The sequence below is a fragment of the Lissotriton vulgaris genome, chromosome 9 (genome assembly GCF_964263255.1).
Source record: "Lissotriton vulgaris chromosome 9, aLisVul1.2, whole genome shotgun sequence".
Taxonomy (NCBI): Eukaryota; Metazoa; Chordata; class Amphibia; order Caudata; family Salamandridae; genus Lissotriton; species Lissotriton vulgaris.
In genome coordinates this window covers 258192368-258215518 of record NC_141697.1, presented here as the reverse complement: position 1 = coordinate 258215518, position 23151 = coordinate 258192368, and the positions used below count along the sequence as shown (strand labels likewise).

General features: G+C 47.7%; 1 protein-coding gene across 3 annotated transcripts in view; it reads right to left on the bottom strand.

Moving 5' to 3' along the window:
- Window positions 1-23151, bottom strand: part of YLPM1 (YLP motif containing 1) — a 923718-nt gene that overhangs the window by 652162 nt on the left and 248405 nt on the right. For all 3 annotated transcript variants that reach the window (XR_015299909.1, XM_086937497.1, XM_086937498.1), the window contains exon 6: window positions 13416-13734. Coding sequence is in view for 2 of the 3 variants with exons in the window: in XM_086937497.1 (XP_086793623.1) it covers window positions 13416-13734 (319 nt within the window). In the remaining variant the exon portion in view is untranslated. The remainder of the gene's footprint in view (window positions 1-13415; window positions 13735-23151) is intronic.

The following is a 23151-nucleotide window of genomic DNA, read 5'->3' as shown; positions in this document are numbered from 1 at the left end:
AGCCAATCAGCTGTCACCTCCCTCTAGAAACCTCCTGGCAGGAGCCTCAGTCCCTCAGATTTTCGTACGCACTAAGCTAAGTAGGTGTGTTACTGAGAGAATTAGGTGAGTCCTTCCAGGGGAGGCGGGAGGGTTGCATGTGAATCTATGAAAGACACCAATACTGGATAACTGCAGTTACAGGTAAGTAATGCATTTTTTATCCAGTATTATGGGTGTCTTTCATAGATTCACATGTCTGAATCAGAGTAGCAAGCAATGCAGAGAGCACATTTCGGATGGTACGGTATATACAAGTCATTAGATAATAACATATCAAGCGACTAGTAACAGCCAATAGACTCCAACAACAAGTATCAGTAAAGAAATGTGCATACGAGAGAAGGATGGAGGGACGAAAGAAGGCTCACCTAAGTGAAATAGATGGTATAGTACTGTTTGTACCACCATCTTTCATAAGCTCCGTGTCCAGGCAGTAATGCCTAGTGAAGGTATGTGGCGACTTCCACGTTGCCGCGCTGCAAATGTCAATAAACGGCACCCCTGCAAAGAGTGCCATAGAAGTGGACATAGCTCTCGTGGAGTGGGCTCGCACCCTAGAGCGTAGTGGCTGTTCTGCCTGTTCATGACAAAGATGGCATGCAGAAATCCAGCGTGAGATGCTCTGTTTAGTAAATGGGAGACCCTTCCTAGGTCTGCTGTAAGCGACAAATAGCTGGTTTGACTTCCTCAACGCTTTTGTTTTGTCGATGTAAAATTTTAAGCATCGTTTGAGATCCAAGGAATGCAATGATCTCTCTGCTGCTGTACAGGGATTTGGGAAGAAGGAACGCAAAACCACAGGCTAATTAAGGTGGAAATCCGACGGAACTTTTGGGATAAACTTCGGATTGGTCCTCAGGATCACCCTGTCATTTTTAAATTGCAGAAAAGGATCCTGAATTGAAAATGCATGCAGTTCACTCACTCTCCTTGCAGAGGTGAGCGCAAGAAGGAGCGTTCTCTTCCAAGAGATGTATTTAAGGTCAGCTTTGTGCACTGGCTCGAATGGATGCTTCATGCGCTGATTAAGAACTACATTCAGATGCCAGGTAGGAGGCAACATCCTTACTGGAGGGAAACACCTGTATAATCCCTTCAAAAATTGTTTGATCAACCTGTTTGACCAGAGGGATGGACCCGCTGAAGTTCTCTTATAACGGGATATTGCAGCCAAGTGGACTTTAATGGAAGAGTGGGCTAGGCCCGACTTTGCCAGATATAACAGGTAAGGTAAAACCTGTTCCGGTGAGGAAGAGAAAGGGTGTATCACTTGATCTGTACACCAAACACAAAACCTCTTCCATTTCAGGGAATACGTTTTGGTGGTGCTATCCGCTCGTGCTCTGGCTAGGATGTCCCTACAGACCTGCGGAATATTCAAATTTCGAAACTCTCGGAACTCATAACCAGGCGGCTAACTTGAGAGATTTCAGATCCGGGTGTTGAACTTGCCGGTTGTTCATTATGAGCAGAGACGGAGACTGCTTCAGACGGATCGGCGGTTTCAGGGATAGACGGTGGATCTCTCTGAACCAATGTTGTCTCGGCCAAGTTGGGTCTATTAGAATGAGAGTACAAGGCTCCACTTTCATCTTCCTGAGGACTCTGGGAAGCATCTGGAATGGCGGAAAGGTGTACGCAAAGACGTTGCGCCATGCGATGGAAAATGCATTCCCTAGAGACCCTGACTGGGGATGCCAACTTGCGAAGTGTGGGCATTTGGCGTTTATCCTTGTAGCGAAGAGATCTATCCGTGGCACGCCCCATCTGGAGAAGATCTGGTTGAGGATCTTAGGATCTAGTTCCCACTAGTGAGATGTTTTCTGCCTGCTCAACGAGTCGGCGAGTACATTGTCCATGCCTGGGACATATTCCGCCCGTAGGGCTACATTGTTCGTTATTAGCCAGTTCCAGATTTTCAGCGACTCGCGAGAGAGTGTCAGCGAGTGCTTCCCTCCCGGTTTGTTGAGGTAGTGCATCGTCGTAGTGTTGTCTGTTCTGACGAGCACTAGGGAGTTTTTGATCCTTGGTAGGAAAGACTGCAGGGCTAGGAAGACCGCTCTCAGCTCAAGCAGATTGATATGGAGTTTCTTCTCTGCAGCTGACCATTTTCCGCTTATCTGCAGCTGCTGTAGGAAGGCTCCCCAACCTTCTAAGAATGCGTCTGTTGCGATGACATGAGGAGCCGCTGGAAGCAGGAATGTCAATTCATGAGACAGGTTTCATGACATCCACCATCGCAAAGCTTTGACCATCTGAGAAGTCACATCTATGCGGTCGTCGAATGACCCTGTGCCTTGGACCCACTGCCTCGAGAGTGCCTACTGTAGAGGATGCATCCGTAGACGGCAATGAGGGATCAAAAGCATGCACGATGACATAATCCCCAAAAGGGATTTGAAGAGGCGGACCGTCAACACTCTTTTCAAGGCTACTCCAGACGCTAGTGCTAGGAGTTTGTTTTTCCTCTCCTGAGATGGGAACGCTTTTGCGGAACGTGTGTCCAAGGTTGCACCCAGGAAGTTGATGGTTTGAGAAGGTCGTAGGGTTGATTTCTCCTGGTTGAGCGTGAGACCCAGGCAATTGAAGAGACTTAGACAGACGTTGAAAGACCTGGACGCGTCTTCGAAGGATGGTGCCTTGATCAGCCAGTCGTCCAGATATGGAAAGACTTGATGACGGCGCGGTCTGAGATATGCAGCCACTGGGGAAAGACATTTCATGAAGATGTGGGGCGCAGACTTGAGTCCAAAGGGCAGGACAGAGAACTGGAAATGCCTGCCCGCTACTGCAAATCTCAAGTACTTTTTGTGATTCTTGTGAATTGGTATACGGAAGTAAGTGTCCTGTAAGTCTAGTGACGCCAAGAAATACCCCTCTTCCAGAAGATGTAAGACCTCCTGGATCGTTACCATGTGAACAACTGCTTCTTCAGGAATTTGTTGAGGGCCCTGAGGTCTAGGAATGGCCTCCATTTTCTTTCCTTTTTCTGGATCAAAAAGAAACTGGAATAAAATCCTTTGCCCCTTTGGGATGGTGGTACCTTCTCTATTGGTCCTTTCTGCAGCATAGCAGAGATTTCTCGTAGAAGCAGCCGTAGGTTTTTGTGCTGCATTAGGCGAGGCGGAGTTTGTGAATGGCTGAATTGTATTAATTGAAGGACCAAACGGTCTGTAGTAATTATCTTCCAATTTTGCAGAAAATGGGTAACTTTTCCTCCAATTTTTAATAAGTGAGATGAGGTCTGGACTGGCTGAATAAACAAGTAATTGTCTGCGTCCGTTGTTTCTCCTTTGTCCTTTACCCCGAAAGGACAACTTACCATACGAGGATTGTTGGCCTTGTTGCTGCTGGCGTTGCTGGTACTGTGGCCTACTCTGGCTGGAAGAGTAAGAGGACCTGTATTGAAAACCTCCTTTGTAGGAAGATTGGCCTCTTCCTCGGTTTCCCCGAAAGGACTGATTTTTATACTGGAGTGTGCCCAAGGCTCTTGCAGTGTCTGTGTCCTTTTTTATATTTTGTAGAGCCTCGTCAATTTTAGGGCCAAATAATAGTTGGCCGTCATATGGCATATCCAAAATCTTTGTTTGCACCTCAGGACGGAATGAGTTTGCTTTTAGCCATCCTTGGCGCCTCAAAACCGCTGCTCCAGCCAGTTGGCGGAATCCTGTCATAGCGAAGTCCTTTGCACAGTCTATAATCTCCGATGCTGATGTTTCACCCTCCAGTAGTATTTTCTTTACATCTTCTTTGGACGCGTCAGGTAATTCGGACAGGTATTGGGGCTATATCTGCCCACAATTGTCTATTATAACGCCCAAGAAGCGCTAGGGCATTTGCTGCCTTGACGGTCATTGCCGATGTAGGAAGGTGGATATCTGACTATGGTTACCCCCAACTTTTTGCCTGGTGTTTTGCTGGTTTTTCGACTTAGTTGACCTGGAACCCTGCTATTCAGGACCCCAGGCCCACTGCTCTCTGTAAAATGGATTCCATGTACCTTAGGTGCATTTACCAATTGGTACTGGGCCACCTTATCAGTCCCTGTACAGCATACCTTAGGTATCCAGGGCATAGGTGTACCCAGGGCCTACCAGGGGCTGCAGCATGTATTATGCCACCCCTGGCTGGCCATCCAAATCGGACAACTGGCTGCACGACAGCTGGGGCAAGGTGGTGTAAACACCCTTTGCTTTAGATATAGTATCCCTATATCAAACCCTAAAATGGACACATGTATTCCTATCAGTCACTCCTATGGCAGGCCTTAACAATCCTGAAGGCAGAGTGCTTGGAATTATGTGAGATGGTGCTCTGGCATGAGCTGAGCCCGTCTGCAGCTTGCGGAACCAAGTCCTAATAGCTGTTCCATGATAATGGGTACCATATACTCCTAAGTGCATTATAATCCTCGCGGTTATTTGCCAACTTTGGTATCGCTTTACCAAAACATGTCGAGTAAGGTGTCATACGAATTGGAATACTAACCCCTCGCCAATTCTGGCGACGGGGTTAGCATTCCACCCTTCTAGAGGGACACGATATGTATGTAACTGTGAACCCCGGTTAAGGTTAACTCGAGCCTCAGCATCACAAAATGGATGCTGCCACCAAAGACACAAGTCTGACCTCCTGCTGCTGGGAGTCCTTCCAGCGAGGAGAGCTTGGACAAAGGGTTTCCTGTCAGGGGCGGTGCTAGCACCATCCCAGACAGGGTTTTGTGTATCCCAGGTACGCAGGGCTGAGAGGAAGGTGACTGCAAGTGGCACCCCGGTGCTCACTGTGCATATGCCGGCACAAACCAGTTCCAGGGGCACACCAGCCCCTGAGCAGGGGAAAGTCCGGACAAGGGAGAGGGGTGTAACCACACCCCTCCTGGTCCCACCCATGGGCAGGACCAAGTCGCGTGCCAGCCCCTTTTCTTAGAATAAAGGTAGGAGCAGGCCCCCTTCCCAAATTAGATCATTCTGAATCTTGACTACTTTCCACGGAAGGACTCTTGACTTTTTCTGAAGACTCTCCCTTGTGGCTAAGGAGTAGCCACCCTGCACCCGCAGGCACCATCTAAGCATCGCGGTTTGCTGTAAGTCCATCCTCCGGATCAAGACTGCCCAGCTCGATGAGACCCGGATTCCCTGGCATATCTGACCTCTACCTGCATCATCAGCCCAGCTGAGATTCGTGGGTGTGACGAGACCTGAGGGACCGGCCATCTTCAAAACTGCACGACGCTTAACCAGCACGACCGCCAAGGGATCCTCGAGTGAGTGCTTTGGGGTTTGAGAAGCCCTAACCCTGAGCAGCTCCAGCACCGAAGTCCAGCCCCCCAGCATCCACGAGATCTGCGTGGGGCCCTTCTGCTCTTTGCTGCTAACCGCGTTGTCCGGTCACTTGCCTGTTGGCTAGTGGCCCTCCTGACAACGTACCACGACGATTTCACCGCTGGTCTGGTTGCGCCAGACTGGCCCTTGCTCCCTTCCAAAAGAGGAGAACCCCAGACCCTCCTGGTCCACTCCAGACACCATCTTGACTCCACAGCGTGGGCTTGCCTTTGCCAAGGCTTGTTGCTCCAATCCTGGTCCCAGCATCGCCGACAGCAGACACCTTCGTGGGACAGCTCGCACCTCCAGCCTGGTCGCCGACAACGCCTCCTGGTCCGAGGGACAGCAGAGTTCAGCGTCGCCCACGCACCTGGTCGAGGTGACTTCATCCGGTGCCATCCTGGTGCCCACACAATCGCTGGCTAGTGATTAAGAACTGAGTCCCTCTGCTTTCAGGTCATCTCCAACACCGATCCAGGCTTGGATCACTCCGGACATCTTCACTGGTCGCCTGCCAGCAACTTCTTTCAGGCTCCATAGACTACAACCAGGATTCCCGACGTCTTTTGAACCCTATGCAGCCGCGGCCCCTGGGCTAGGTAACCTGAGCATTTCGGTACTCCAACGTAGGTTCACTATCTAAGTGTCCAGATCCTTTTTCGTTTTCAGTCTATCTAGTCGTATTCGTCCGAGAACAGTAACTTTACAAATACTAGCCTCCATAGACTTTGTCCCGCATCCCGCGTGAGAGTGCACCCGATCTCCCTAGGCCTCCTGCTCCTAACCTTAGGGTCCAGTAGTGTAGTCCTAGCGATCCTTAAGCCTCTGGATTGAGTTCCTTACCTGCTAGTATTTCGCATTCCACTTTTAGTGTATATGGTTTTTTCGTGCCCCTCAGGCATTTGTATAAATTGTGCGACTCAAAGTATTATCACAAGAGTTTTGTTTTGTGCTTAGCTCCCTGACTCATAAAGAGTTCAGGGTAGACTTGTTATAAATAAATATCCTTTATTTTTCATAACTTGTGTGGTGTCCTTTCACTTGGTGTTCAAGGGGTATATGTGATGGTATAACAGCTGGCTTAAAACGCCCTCTAGAGTTTAGCCTAAAGACTGCTCTTGTCCATGCTACTAGGATAGCTGGTCTATAAGGTTGACTTACAACCAATCAATAAGGTTTGTTTGGTATGATACACAGTGATCACTAGAATAGTGAGCACTATATATCAGGCCAACTTCTCACAGGGAGGACCTGTTCTAACGTGACCATGTGGAAGTGGTCGGATTGTATGTACAGGTTTAACAGTCTGAGGTCCAATATTGGCCTGAGTGCCGTCCTTTTTGGGAATGAGGAAATAAAGGGAGTAAACCCCTGTACCTTGTTGGTGTAGGGTGAAAGGTTCTATTGCATGTTTTTGCAAGAGAGAACCTCCTGCTTGAGAAGCGTTAGATGTTCTGTGGACATTGGACGTGGACTGGGAGGTATGTGGGGGTGGGGGGTAGAAGTTCCAGGCAGTAACTATACTGGATAATTTATCTAACCCACCTGTTTATGGTGATGGAATTCCAGCATTGAGGATGGTAGACTGTACCTCTTGTGCAAAACAAGATATGCGTAACCACGCAGGTCTGTGTAGTAACACACTTGTATTAATTGTGCGAAATACTGCATCTAGGGCACATTTAATAGAGGTATTTATAATTAACTTTCCCAACCGCTTGTATAAGATCATTTGCCTTGGTCTTATATTGGTCTGGAAGATGCTGCATGAGCTTTTCAAGCTCATCATAGTGAGCCCCGTCATACCTCGCAAGTAAGGCTTTTGAGTTGGCGATACGCCAAACGATTGACGCCTGGGACGCCTGGGACGAAACTCTTACCTGATGCGTCCAGTACTTGAGACTCTTTTTCTGGCGGAGGTACATCTCCTGTGGTTTGGGAATTTGCCAGTTTACGGGCATTTGCCACTACTAAGGAGTCCAGAGGAAGTGGACCTTTAATGTAAACAGGATCGCTTGGAGCTGGTTTGTATTTTTTCTCAATTCTAGGTTTGAACAATCTACCTTTGACAGGGTCTTTAAAAAACTCAGGGGCGTGTTTAATCAACCCTTTGAGCATAGGGAGTGTGTTTGTTGTTTTCTGAGGCTGCAAGAATGGGGGTCCGAATTGAATTGAACCCCATGGTACTGATCAGTTCTATATTAGTTGCGCAAACCCTACGTTGTCATCTGGAGGGGATGGTCTGGAGGGGTATAAATCTGGCTCAGGTACATCTGGGACTTCCCAAGAGTCATGAGGTGGGATACGGTGGATGTCATCATCAGTATCTGTATCATGATGTGGTGGGTCTATGTCTTCATCCCCACCCCCCAAATCCTCATCATTTTGTGGTGCAGGTGATAGAGAAGGTGCTGGAGAAAGTATGATAGTTGGAAGCTGTGGAGGTGGAAACAAGGCATCATAGGTGAGGATCTCAGGTGTTTGAGGTGTCCAATTTGCTCTTTTAAGGAGGTAGAGAGGTGACTTGTCCGGTAATGGGGTCAATATGGAGTGTTCTTTTGCCTAGAATCCGGTGGATCTGGATGGAAAAGTTCCTTGGATCCATTGTCTTTTTTCGGCGCCAAGTGGTGTTTTGGCCTATCTTCCTCAGCTTTAGGAGGAGTGTGTCCTCCTGCTTAGGTGGTGTTTGACTCAAAAGATTTAGATGTTTTTTCAGATCCGAAGTCTTGGATTCAATTTGCTTTGGTGCCGAAGACTGAAGAAGAGTCTGGTGTCGACTGTACCTTGGGCTTATGTTTCGTGCCGAAGACTGTTTTTCGGCACCGTGATGTGGCCGGCTTGACCCCGAGCGGACTGAAGGTTTTGTGGGCTTCGGAGATGGGGCCGGAAGCGGGGCTTCTGAACTATTGTCACAGTGTCAACACAGACCCAAAGGTGTTACCAGAGCCTTTTGTTTTTTAGGAGCAGGGGCGTCAATGTCAGTACTCACGCTTCTTTGACCTGGAGTAATCAACTGGTCTTCGGAGTCCGATTTGTTGGCTTCGGAGATGCTGGCTTGTTCATCTCCTGTCTCGGGATGGTCGGGCCTGCCTCGAAGATGTTGTCCGGCACCGAGACGGCTGATCTAGACATTTCGTGATATCGGGCCCGGCGATCACGTATAGCCTTGTTGGACCTGAAAGAAGCACAGGCCTAGCAGTGTCGACTCTCGTGTTCTGGAGAGTCAAAGGTTGCAGACCTCATGGAGATCTGTGTGTGGGAATTTATCCCCACACTTGCATTTTTTAAATGGAGTCCTGTCCATATGTTGATTGATGGCGCCAATCCACCTAACAACCACATTGACGACCGGATGCTAAAATCTCTTTGGAACTGGATATGTGTCGAGAGATTATGATCGAAACAATACCGTCGAGCGGTGAGAGCTTTGCGCGTCGAAGGGGAATTGAAACGACAGACCTGGAGCGCAGCAAATCACATCCGAACCAGATGGCGAAAAAAAAAATCTGGAGATAGAATTTATGCCCATGCGCACTACTAACCCAAAGGAGTCACCTATCTCGTGACTACAAAGACTTCCACAATAACAAAGTGCAAACATCCAAGCCCAATACCACATGGCGATCTATGCAAAAGTATGCGCTCTACAGCTCTCATGCCTCGAACCTTTGTTTTCTAAATAAGAACTTTCTTAAGCATTCAAGATGGAATGGACTATAAGGATTGTTACATATCGTGCAAGCATCTGTACTTGGCATGTAAAGTTTTAGATTCACATGCTTTGCATACTCCTGCCATCTAGTGTTGGGTCTGGATGTTTGCAAGTTGTTTTTCTTCGAAGAAGTCTTTTCAAGTCACTAGGTAAGGAGACTCCTCCTTTCGGTAATAGTGCGCATGGGCATCGCCTCCATTGTTAGATTGTTTTCCTGCAAGAGGGTGAGAATGGAATTATTTATTTTATTTATTTATTTAAAGGTTTTATAGAGCGCGCAGTAACCCTGGAGCATCCCGGCGCTAAACCTGAGTCTCCTATAGTTTCAGCAGAGGAGGAAATTATGGGTGAGGAAAGAGGAGAGTCTTCAGCGATTTCCTAAATTGGAAGAGATTTGGTTCTGTCCTCAGTCTTCGTGGAAGGTTGTTCCAATGTTTGGCCGTGTGGGCCGCAAAGCGGCGGCCACCGGCTCTGGCTTTTCTAGCTCTGGGGACTGTGATGAGGTTTTCTCCGCTGGACCGGAGGGCCCTTTCCGTTTTGTAGGGGATGATGAATTCCTTAAGGAGAGGGGGACCGTTGTTATTTAGGGTTTTGTGAGCAAGACAGAGAGCCTTGAAGGCAACCCTTTCTCTGATAGGGAGCCAGTGGAGAGCCTGGAGAGCTGGCTTAGCCGAAGATCTTGCGGGCGTGCCCGTGAGCAGGCGGGCTGCGGCATTTTGGACTTTCTGCAAGGTGTTGAGGGTGGCTTCAGGAGCTCCCAGGTAGATTGCGTTGCAGTAGTCCAATCTCGCCAAGATAAGGCCCTGAATCAGGAGTTTCTTGGCGTTCGCAGGAAGCAGGGGGAAGATCTTTCTACAGGCTCTGAGTAGTCCGAAGCATATTCCTGCCGTCTTTTTTGCCTGTATTCTGAAGCTCAGGTCTTTATCGATCCAGACGCCAAGGCTTTTGACCTCTTCCTTGGGCGCGGGAGGATCACCCAAGCAGCTGGGCCAGAGGTGAGGAGGCAGGGAGGTCTCTTTGTGGCCAAGCATCAGTATCTCAGTCTTTGAGCCGTTTAGCTTTAGTGAGGAGAGGTTCAGGAATAAGTGTAGTATAAGATGCCCATGCATACAATGTGAAAAATAAGAACTGCAACAACCATAGGTGTCCAGGGAGAAGGGAGGGCGCATGTGAATCTACATCTCTACATGCCAAGAACAGATGCTTACAGGGTAAGTAACAACTCGTTCAAGGCATGTGTGCTGTAGATACACATGCTTTGCATAGACTGTACAGCAGTGCCCTCCAAAATCGGTGGCTAACCAGTGGGTGTTGCAGTTGTTTGAGAGTGTTTTTAGCACTGCCTGTCTGACATTAGCCTGTTGACATGCTAGTATCCACACAATAATGTTTTGTAAATGAGTGTTGTGTAGACTATGTAGCTGCCTTACATATGTCAGCTATGGGAATGTTGCCTAAAAATGCCATATATTTAAAGTACATTTAGCTTTACCATAACAAGTTTGAATGCATGTGACAATCCATCTCAAATTCTGGATTTTCAGATAGGTTTTCCTTTATGACTTGGAGCAAAAGCAAGAAAAATGTGTTTTGCAAAAATCTTTTGTCCTATCAATGAAGTATAATAATGCTCTTTTAATATCAAGTGTGGGTAGAGCTTGTTCTGCTACTGAATCAGGTAGAGGAAAGAACACACGCAACTCAATAGATTGGTTAACATGAAAATCAGAGACAACCTTTGGAAGAAATTTGGAAATTATACGAAGTACTATTATATCTTTGTTAAGAGTTCTTCTAAGGTTAATGCCTCTAACTCCCTACACGTTTTAGTGAAGTGATAGCTATTAAGAAGGCAACTTTCCATGAAAGAAATTGTAGTGAACATTTGTGTAGTGGTTCAAAAGGTTCTTGTAAGAACAATGTTTAGGTTCCAGACAGGTGCAGATGGTACCCTGGCTGGTATTCTTTTAAGTCCTTCCATAAAGTTTTGATCACTGTCACTTTGAAAGAAGATAAATGTTGCCTGTTCTTAAGACATGCAGCTACTGCTGCAAAGTGTAGTCGAATAGATGTATAGGCTAAACCCGCGCATTGTAGATTCAAAAGATAACACATTTAGAATGAATGCATCTAGCGGATCAATTCAATTATTAGTACAATATATGACAAATCTTTTCCACTTTGCTGCATAAAATGCTTTAGTGGTAGGACTTCTTGTTTCTTTAAGAATTGTCAGACAATTTGGTGGTAGGTTTAGATAACTAAACTCTGACTTCAGGAACCAAATAGCAAGATTGAGGTCTTTGGTATTTGGATGTCTGATGTCTCCAAGGTTCTGAGAGAAAAGTTGACGTTATGTGAATCTTCTGATGTGGAACCACTGACAATGTTAACAGTGTTGTGATCATGGCTGACAAGCCCAAGTGGGAGCTACGAGAATCAGTATGAGAAATGTCTGCCTGTGGTTCCGAACCAGAAATAGAAGGAAAGGGAGAGGAGTAAAAGGGCAAGCAAATATCCCAGACCAGTTTATAGAAAGGGCATTGTCTTTGGATACATGGTGTGGGAACCTGGAGGCACTGTCTGGGCATGGGTGAGTACCAGTGGTACCATTTACCAGGGGCTGACCTGTGGCCAGAGATGAAAATTGGGTTTTGCTTTCAATGCACAGTCTGACGTCACGCAGGGGTCTTACCTGCCACCAAATGGTGGTCAACAAAGACCAAAACAAGAAAGAAAAAAAAGACTATTCCGGACCCAACCACTAGTTGGAGGAATAATGCATAGCATGTGAATCCAGAAAAGTATTAGCGCTGCAAAACTGCTGAACAAATGGCTAATAATTCTCCATCCTTCCCCCACAAACCCGAAGATTGCATAAAAGTGGCAACCCTGACACAAAGTCTTCAGATTGCTACTGAAATTAAAAGAAGACAGGACTGCTCTGCTGCTCCCTGGACCAGAAAAGAGGCTGCACCAAAGACTGGACTGCACCGGTTACACAATAGGGACCCGCACAGAGGACTGTGCCTATTGTCCCTACTCAGGGAATTAAACTCTACTTCTGCCAGGACAGATGCGACGCCAAGGACTAGTTGGCTAGGCCACTATTAATAATAAGGTTCACACAACCTAAGGAGGCCTGCACGCTCGAGAGTCCAGCAGCCCAGGAATGCGTGTCCGCTTAACTGCAACCTGGGAAACAGCCCTGCACAACTAGGCTACATCCTAGACCATGGAACACATGGCTCAAGTCAAAGTGCACCCTGGGACACCTACCAGAAGGACTTACTTACCAGCAAGTAACCGCTGACAGTGCTGTAACTGGGAAGCAAGTGGCAACTGGATCTGCCCTTGAACCCACTTATTGCTCAGAGGAGAGTCCTAAGGGTCAGAGACCACCCCTGGCGTCAACGGCAGAGGGACATGGGAACACTCACTGTATCTCTTCAGCATCCTACATCAGAACGGCTTCTTTGCTAGACCATGATAGGGAATAAAAACACAGAGGAGACCCAGACTACTGGACTAACACCCCATACCCAAGATATCCACGTCCCTGTGAATGGCTCTCAACCCGTGGTGGTCATTCAGAAACTGAGCCACTTACAATTATGGCATTCTATTGAAAAAAAACTATAGCGATTTACTTACCTGTGAAAAACCATATCTGCGCTTCTCAATATTTTTGGCGTCTATTTTAACAAATATATATTTTATTTTTATAAAGTGGAACCTAATTTTGTGTGCGTCATGTTTCTCACTTATTTACTGCTTTGCTACCGCTAAATGCTTTTTCCTCTCTTTTGATTAAGTCCGACTGTGCCACAGCTACCGGGGACTGAGTTGAGGGTTTTATATATGAGCAAAACTCTATATTGACACATCATTCCATGGTGAGGTCTCACAACCACACCACAATCCACTTTCCTTTAATCTGCCACAAAAGTACAGCGATTCCACAGATGGACAGAATAAACCAGTATGTGACTATTGAAGTACCTGATAGAAAAAACAAACTGGAAAGCAAATTTTCAACAGGAAATTATATACTAATATAAATGGGGAGGAGACCAGGCACCAATAGCCAAAGGTGGAAATGTGTGAGCTGACACAAAGCGAGGCAAGTGCCATAATTTAGGAGTTGTGTCCAAATACCAATTCCATACAGTAGTAGTAAACCAGTGAAGCTTTCCCTCTTCCCACAGTCCCATAAAGAACTCTACTCTTTAGAATTTCGGTCAATGAGCGTGTCTTCTTGACCTCCACAATTACATTCACCACCAACTGCTTTCCCCATGTTTCAGAACAGTAATATGGAATGGTTTACTACAACTCACCACGACCATGGCCATAGTCCATCGTCTTCTGAATTGATGGCATTTTACATGGTGCAGATTTCTGTGACATGGAAGTATCTCCAAGTTTTTTCAATCCTCTCTCATCCCAAAGTCCAATAAAACTGTCCTCATCCCAGCGATCAACTTCAGACCCTGAAGAAACATTGGCAAGACCCAAGGGACCCGGTTTTAGGGCACCATCAGGGAATGACTTTGAAGCAGCAAGTTGATTAGGAATAGGTACTTGTCCAAGTCTGTTTACAAGATCCTGACCAGGGATCCTTAGTGTTGCTGATGAGGACTGCAAGAATGGAGCGGCCTGGAAAAAATATAAACAACATTTATAATTTACAGCAGTAGAGTTTTGATGCGGAACTCAAGCATTCCCTTACACCTGGTGTGGTAAAACATTGTTCATACAAAGCACATACTATTTATTAAAGTAATGAACCTTGAACAAAGTTGGAATGGACACAAAAGCAGAACTAGTGAAGTAACATCATCCAAAGAAGGATGGGTATTCTCTCCGAACCCATAAAATGTAGATTATGTTGCTGGCTGTGCGAGATTCAGTGAACATGTCTTGGAACATACTTTTTACATAGGGAAAACATAAGATAAACTAAGAAGGATTATGTTACTTACCCTGTAAGAAAACAAGTTACTTACCTGTAACTTTGGTTCCCCAGTATTGGTAACTTTCATAGATTCCCATGCTTTTGTATCATTCCACGTCATCGGAATGGGAGTCTCGGTAACAAAAACAACATAGCAGTAGGTACAAAAGAGAAAGAAAACGGCCTAGGCCCTTCTGTAGCATATCTGTCTCTTTTTGAAAAAAAAGAGACCAAACTAAGCATTAGCCAATCAGCGGAGCCTCACCCCATAGAACCCTACTGAAGGAACCTCAGAGACTTAGATTTTCGTAGCCGCTGTGTAACAGTAACCACATCTGCTGAAGGCTGAGCTTTCCTCAGGGAGGAGGGTGGGCACATGGGAATCTATGAAAGTTACCAATACTGGGGAAATAAAGTTATAGGTAAGTAACTTATTTTCTTGCCCCAGTATTGGAACTTTCATAGATTCCCATGCTTTTGTATCAGAGTAGCAAGCAGTAGCCATAAACACATTTTGTGGCATAAATATACATTACAATAGCCATCATTATATGAAAACCAAAATGTGCAGAATAAAGGAAGGTTGGATAGAAAGGAAAGCTCACCAATTAGTGGAAGAGGTTCCTCAGGACAGCCTGGCCCACGGCCGTGTCCTTCTGTTGCAAGGATTCCAAGCAATAATGCTTTGTAAAGGTGTGCACGCTGCTCCAAGTCGCAGCTCTGTAGATGTCTTTGATGTGCACTCCCGCAAAGAGAGCTGTTGAAGAAGCCACTGATCTTGTGGAATGCGCTCTAACTTTGACAGTCAGTGGCTTACCCGCTGCAGTATGGCAATGTAGAATGGCACTTGTAATCCACCTCGCAATACCCTGTTTGGATAGAGGGAGGCCCTTGCAAGGACCACCAAAAGCAATGAACAATTAGGAGGATTTACGGAATCCCTTGGTGCGATCCAAATAAAATTTTAAGCACTGTTGTCCATCCAGAGAATGCAGTGACCTCTCCGCTGGTGTAGTAGGGAGAGGAAAGCAAGCTTTAAGAATAAGCGGCTCATTTAAGTGGAAGTCAGAGGGCACCTTAGGTATGAACTTTGGGTTAGTCCTCAAGATGACTGTATTCCTTTTGAATTGGAGAAACGGCTCTTGGATTGTGAGAGCCTGCAACTCCCCAATGCGTCTTGCTGATGTGAGGGCAAGAAGGAGAGCCAATTTCCATGAAAGGAATTTCATGTCTGATCGATGTATTGGTTCAAATGGGCCCTTCATGAGCTGTGTGAGGACCAAATTTAATTGCCAAGTAGGAGGCGGAGGCCTCACCGGGGGATAGACACGAAACAATCCTTTGAGAAACTGTTTAACTATCCTGGAAGACCAAAGAAGGTCCAGACTCAGAACGTCCGTACCTAGAAACCGCTGCCAAATTAACTTTTATGGATGAATGGGCCAGCCCCGTCTTAGCTAAGGACAAAAGATAAGGCAGCAGTTGATGAGGTTCTGAAGAAAAAGGGTAAACACTTTTCAGCACTAAATGCAAAATCTCTTCTATTTAAGACGGTAAGTCTTGTTCGTGGAAGGGGCTCTAGCCTGGGAGAGAACCTCTTATTTCATTTGAGATGGGAAGGTTCATAAATTCTCGCTGTTCAGGTGCCATGCTGTCTGGTGCAATGACTGGATCCGGATGCCAAATTTGCCCTTCGAACATTGTGAGAAGGTCTGGAATGGCTCGCAAAGGAAGGAGGAGGAGCCAGCAATAGATGGAGGTCCACGAACCAGAACTATCTCGGCCAAGCAGGGGCTATCAAGATCATCTTGCATGGCTCTACTTTGATCTTCCCAATAAGCCTCGGGATCAGTGGAATGGGGGGAAAGGCGTAAACAAATGTCCATGACAGGCTATCGAAAGTGCATTCCCCAATGATCCTCTGTGGTGAAGCCTGCTTGCATAAGATAAGCATTTCTTGTTGGTCAGTGTGGCAAATAGATCTATTGCAGGTTTGCCCCACTGTTGGAAGACGTCGCCCAGAACCGGCTGGTTCAGTTCCCACTCGTGACTGATCGATGATAATCTGCTTAGTCTGTCGGCATGCTCATTTAAAATCCCTGGCAGGTGTTCTGCCTGCAGTGACATCCCGTGAAGGATTGCCCATTCCCAGATTTCTTGAGCTTCCTGAGACAACGGGAGAGACCTGGTTCCCCCTTCCTTGTTTACGTAATGCATGGCTGTGGTGTTGTCCGTCCGGATAAGAACCTTAAAACCCCTTAGGGGAGGGAGAAAAGCTTGAAGAGCCAGCTTGATTGCTCTGAGCTCCAAGAGATTGATGTGGAGCTGACGGTATGTCCACTGACATGAAGGTCCTGCAGTACTGCTGCCCAACCATCCTACGACGCATCCGTCGTCACCACCTGAAGAGACGGATCGCTTACTAAGGATAGACCTTGGGACAAGTTTTCCTGCTTTGTCCACCACAAGGCCGCTTTTTTCATTGATGAGGTGATAGCCACCTGGTCGTCGAGCGACCCGTGAATCTGTTTCCATTGGATGTCCAGTTGTTCCTGAAGAGGACTCATCCTCAATCTTCAGTGTGGAATTAGAGGAATGCATGAAGAAATTACCCCCAGAAGAGATTTGGAGCGGCGTACTGAAAGACACTTTCTTCTTAGTAAGTCTAGCGCCATGGTCTTCAGTTTTTTCTGCCTCTCCAAGGTTGGAAAAGTAGTGAGATTCGAGTCTAAAATGGCTCCCAGGAAGCGTGCTGTCCTGGACGGGACCAGAGAAGACTTCTCCTTGTTTAAAGTGAGACCTAAATTCCGAAACAGGTTTGTACATGCGTCGACCGCTTCCCTAGCCGCCCCCCTGGACGGAGCTTTCAGCAACCAATCGTCCAGGTAAGGGAAAACCTGAAAGTGATTCTTCCGTAGAAACGTTGCTACTGGTGCCAGCACCTTTGTGAAGATTCTCGGGGCTGAGCGAAGGCCAAAGGGTAAAACCCTGAATTGAAAGTGGCTCTTGGCTACTGTAAATCGTAGAAACCTGTATGCTGGGTGAATCGGTACATGAAAGTACGCATCTTCAAGGTCGAGAGCGTGGCCATGAAATCCCCTGGATTGATGAGACGTAGAATGTCTTGAAGAGAGACCATCCGGAAAGACGGGGAGATGAGATAGGTGTTGAGCTCCCTGAGATCTAAAATGGGGCGCCATTTCTCTAGTGTCTTCCTTACCAGGAAGAAACTGGAATAGAACCCTTCTCTTTGGGCGGAGGGGACCGGCTCTATAGTGTAGGAGAGTAGGGTCTGCAATCCTATGATCACCCCAGATTTTTGCTTTTTGCTAGAAGGTGTGGGTGCTGGAGCCAGTTGCCTCAGCAGCACTCAAAGACAAATGGTCTGGTCCCCACACAATCATTGAGCAAAAGGGAGAGGTCACCTACCTGGTGGACCTTGGAACTCCCAGGAGCCCCCTCAGGGTGCTCCATGTAAACAGGCTCAAAGCATATGTCGACAGGAAGGACATGAGCTTGCTCATGGCCACAGATGAGGGACAGGAGGAGGAGATTGACCCTCTCCCAGGCCTGCTCACTCAGAACCCTGATGATGGGTCAGTAGATGGTGTTATCTTTTGTGGCAGCCTCTCTGAGCACCAACAAGAGGATTGCAAACAAGTTCTTCAATCCTTTAGACATATGTTCTCTCTGACACCCAGTCAGACCAATTGGTGTACCCATGAGGGTGACACTGGGGACAGTCTGCCAGATAAGAGTAAAATCTACAGACAGCCTGATCATGTCAGAGACTGCATCAATACAGAAGTGCAGAAAATGTTGGAGCTGGGAGTCATTGAGCCCTCAGATAGCCCTTGGGCTAGTCCAGTAGTTCTAGTGCCAAAGCCTCACACCCAGGGTGGTAAGAAAGAGATGAGGTTTTGCGTAGACTACAGAGGCCTCAATGCAGTCACTAAGACTGATGCCCACCCAATACCAAGGGCAGATGAACTTATAGATAGATTGGCTTCTGCCAACTACTTAAGCACATTTGACCTGACAGTTGGGTATTGGCAAATCAGGTTAGCTGAGGAGGCCAAACCCAAAACAGCATTTTCTACCCCTGGTGGGCATTATCAGTTTGTGGTAATGCCCTTTGGTTTGAAAAATGCACCTGCCACCTTCCAAAGGCTGGTGAATCAAGTTCTCACTGGGTTGGATGACTTCTGTGCAGCATATCTTGATGATATAGCTGTCTTTAGCTCCACCTGGGAGGATCACCTGGTCCACCTGAGGACAGTGTCGGAGGCACTGCAGAAGGCAGGTCTCACTATCAAGGCCACTAAGTGCCAGATAGGGCAGACACAGGTTGTATACCTGGGCCACCTTGTAGATGGAGGTCAGGTTCAGCCATTGGAGAGCAAGATACAGGCCATCAAGGACTGGGCTCCTCCAACCACCCAGACTCAGGTTCGAGCTTTCTTGGGCCTGACTGGATATTACAGGAAATTTGTCAGAAATTATGGATCTATTGTGACTTCACTTAATGACCTGACAAGTAAAAAGTTGCCAAAGAAAGTTCAGTGGGCAGCAAGCTGTCAAAAAGCATTTGATGACCTAAAGCAGGCCATGTGCACAGCACCTATCCTAAAGAGTCCAGACTACTCCAAAACATTCATTGTCCAATCAGATGCTTCTGAGTTGGGTGTGGGAGCTGTTCTATCTCAGCTGAATTTTGATGGTCATGACCAGCCCATTGCTTTTATTAGCAGATGGCTGACCCCCAGAGAGAAGAATTGGTCAGCTATTGAGAGGGAGGCCTTTGCTGTGGATTGGGCCCTGAAGAAGTTGAGGCCATACTTGTTTGGCACTCATTTCAAGATTCAGACCGACCATAAGCCCCTCTTGTGGCTAAATCAGATGAAGGGTGAAAACTCCAAACTACTTAGGTGGTCCATTTCCCTACAGGGGAGGGATTTTACAGTGGAGCATAGACCTGGCACTGATCATGGCAATGCAGATGGGCTCTGCAGGTATTTCCACTTAGAGCAAGAAGATTCACCTGGTCAAGGTTAGCTTATTGTCCCAAAGTTTTTTTGGGGGGGGGGGGTCATGTAGGAGAGAAGGGTCTGCAGTCCTATGATCACCGCAGATTTTTGCTTTTTGCTTCACTGGTTTACGACTTTCCCTGGCTGTGGGCCTGCTAATCAGACCCACAGCCTAGCTGTTCTCTCTCTAAATTGACACACATGTACCTTAGGTGCATTTACCAACTGGTACTGGGCCACCTTATCAGTCCTGGTACAGTATACCTTAGGTATCCAGGGCATAGGTGTACCCAGGGCCTACCAGGGGCTGCAGCATGTATTATGCCACCCCTGGCTGGCCATCCAAATCTGACACAACTGGCTGCACGACAGCTGGGGCAAGGTGGTGTAATAACCCTTTGCTTTAGATACAGTATTCCTATATCTAACCCTAAAATGGACACATGTATTCCTATCAGTCACTCCTATGGCAGGCCTTATCAATCCTGAAGGCAGAGTGCTTGGAATTATGTGAGATGGTGCTCTGGCATGAGCTGAGCCCGTTTGCAGCTTGCGGAACCAAGTCCTAATAGCTGTTCCATGGTATAAGTGCATTATAATCCTCGCGGTTATTTGCTATCTTTGGTATCGCTTTATCAAAACATGTCGAGTAAGGTGTCATACGAATTGGAATACTAACCCCTCGCCAATTCTGGCGACGGGGTTAGCATTCCACCCTTCTAGAGGGACACAACATGCATGTAACTGTGAACCCCGGTTAAAGCTAACTCGAGCCTCAGCAACACAAAATGGATGCTGCCACCACAGACACAAGTCTGACCTCCTGCTGCTGGGAGTCCTTCCAGCGAGGAGAGCTTGGACAAAGGTGTGAGAAGTTGGCCTGATATGCAGTGCTCACTATTCTAGTGATCACAATGCATCAGTCCAAACGACCCTTATTGAGGATTGGTTGTAAGTCAACCTTATAGACCAGCTATCCTAGTAGCATGGACAAGAGCAGTCTTTAGGCTAAACTCTAGAGGGCATGTTAAGCCAGCTGTTATACCATCACATATACCCCTTGAACACCAAGTGAAAGGACACCACACAAGTTGTTATGAAAATAAAAAGGATATTTATTTATAACACAACAACCCTGGACTCTTTAAGAGGACAGGGTGCTAAGCACAATACAAAACTCAAAGAAATACTGAAATTCGCACAATTTACGCAAATGCCCGAGGGGCACGAAAAACCATATACTATGGAAGTGGAATGCAAATCACTAGCAGGTAAGTAACAGTTCTCAGAGACTTTAGAATCGCTAGGCCTACAATGCTGAACCCTTAGATTAGAAGCAAGAGGCCTAGGGGCGCCGTGTGCAGAGTGGGAACTCTCACGCGCAATTCGGGACAAAGTCTATGGATGCTAGTAAATGCAAAGTTAGTGTTCTCGGGCGAACCCGACTAGGTAGGTCAAAAACAAAAGTGGATCTAGACACTTAGAGAGTTGTTCTACGCTGGAGCACCGTGGTACTCTGTTTACCTAGCCCAGGGGCTGCGGCTGCATAGGGTTCAAGTGTCGTCGGGAATCCTCGTTGACGAACCAGGAGCCTGAAGTGGAAGTTGCTGGCAGGCGACCAGTGAAGATGTTCCGGGTTGATCCAAGGACTGGATCAGTGAAGAAGAGTACCTGTAAGCAGAGGGGACCGAGTTCTGAATCACTAGCCAGTGATTAGGTGGGCACCAGGATGGTACCGGACAAGGTCACTCAGCCAGGTGAAGAGGTGACACTGGATTCTGCTGCTGCACGGACCAGGGGCGCTGATGTCGACCAGGCTGGAGGTCTGCGAGCTGTCCCACGTCGGATGTCTGCTGCTGGCGATACTGGATCCGGTGAAGGAGGCAACAAGCCTTGGCTACGGCCAGCCCACGTGGCGACACAAAATGGCGTCTTGAGTGGACCAGGAGGGTCCGAGGAAGGTCCCCTTCAGGAGGAGACTAGGGCCAGTCTAGAGGAGCTAGACCAGCGGTGAAACAAACGTAGGACGTCGTCTGGAGGGTCACTAGCCAACGGGCAAGTGACCGGACAACGTGGCAAGCGACACAGAAGCAAAAGGGCCCCACGCAGATCTGGTGGATGCTGGGGGGCTGGACTGCGGTGCTCGTGCTGCTTGGGGTTGGGGCTTCTCTTACCCCAATGCACCCACTCGAGGGTCCCTCGGCGGTCGTGCTGGGTCTGTGTCGTGCTGGTTCTGATGGTCACCGGGTCCTCTGGTCTCGTCGCACCCACGATTCTCAGCTGTGCTGTAGAGGCAGGTAGAGGTCAGAGAGGGCAGGGAGTCCGGGTCTCATCGTGCTGGTCGGTCTGGTTCCGGAGGAAGGACGATCAGCAACCCGCAAGATACTTAGTTGGTGCCTGCTGCTGCAGGGTGACTACTCCTTAGTCACAAGGGAGAAATCTTAGGAAGAAGTCTTGAGTTCCTTTCGTAGAAAGTAGTTTCAGGATTCAAAGATGATCTAATTTGGAAGGGTCCCCGCTCCTACCTTTATTCTAAAGAAAGGGGCTGGCACGCGACTAGGTCCTGCCCATGGGTGGGACCAGGAAGGGGGGTGGTTACACCCCTCTCCCCTGTCCGGACTTTCCCCAGCTCAGGGGCTGGTGTGCCCCTGGAACTGGTTCAAGCCGGCAGCTGCATAGTGAGCACCGGGGTGCCACTTGCAGTCACCTTCCTATTCAGCCCTACCTACCTAGGATACACAAAACCCTGTCTGGGATGGTGCTAGCACCGCCCCTGACAGGAAACCCTTTGTCCAAGCTCTCCTCCCTGGAAGGACTCCCAGCAGCAGGAGGTCAGACTTGTGTCTGTGGTGGCAGCATCCATTTTGTGATGCTGAGGCTCGAGTTAACTTTAACCGGGGTTCACAGTTACATACATGTCGTGTCCATCTAGAAGGGTGGAATGCTAATCCTGTCGCCAGAATTGGCGAGGGGTTAGTATTCTAATTCGTATGACACCTTACTCGACATGTTTTGATAAAGCGATACCAAAGATAGCAAATAACCGCGAGGATTATAATGCACTTAAGAGTATATGGTACGCGTTATCATAGAACAGCTATTAGGACTTGGTTCCGCAAGCTGCAGACGGGCTCAGCTCATGCCAGAGCACCATCTCATATAATTCCAAGCACTCTGCCTTCAGGATTGTTAAGGCCTGCCATAGGAGTGACTGATAGGAATACATGTGTCTATTTTAGGGTTAGATATAGGTATACTATATCTAAAGCAAAGGGTGATTACACCACCTTGCCCCAGCTGTCGTGCAGCCAGTTGTCAGATTTAGATGGCCAGCCAGGAGTGGCATAATACATGCTGCAGCCCCTGGTAGGCCCTGGGTACACCTATGCCCTGGGTACAGGGACTGATAAGGTGGCCCAGTACCAATTGGTAAATGCACCTAAGGTACACGTGTCAATTTAGAGAGAGAACAGCTAGGCTGTGGGTCTGATTAGCAGGCCCACAGCCAGGGAAGTCGTAAACCAGTGAAGCAAAAAGCAAAAATCTGGGGTGATCATAGGATTGCAGACCCTACTCTCCTACAAAAGGGTTTCCTGTCAGGGGCGGTGCTAGCACCATCCCAGACAGGGTTTTGTGTATCCCAGGTAGGCAGGGCTGAGAGGAAGGTGACTGCAAGTGGCACCCCGGTGCTCACTGTGCATATGCCGGCTTAAACCAGTTCCAGGGGCACACCAGCCCCTGAGCTGGGGAAAGTCCGGACAAGGGAGAGGGGTGTAACCACACCCCTCCTGGTCCCACCCATGGGCAGGACCTAGTCGCGTGCCAGCCCCTTTTTTTTTTAGAATAAAGGTAGGAGCAGGCCCCCTTCCCAAATTAGATCATTCTGAATCTTGACTACTTTCCACGGAAGGACTCTTGACTTTTTCTGAAGACTCTCCCTTGTGGCTAAGGAGTAGCCACCCTGCACCCGCAGGCACCATCTAAGCATTGCGGTTTGCTGTAAGTTCATCCTCCGGATCAAGACTGCCCAGCTCGACGAGACCCGGATTCCCTGGCATCTCTGACCTCTACCTGCATCATCAGCCCAGCTGA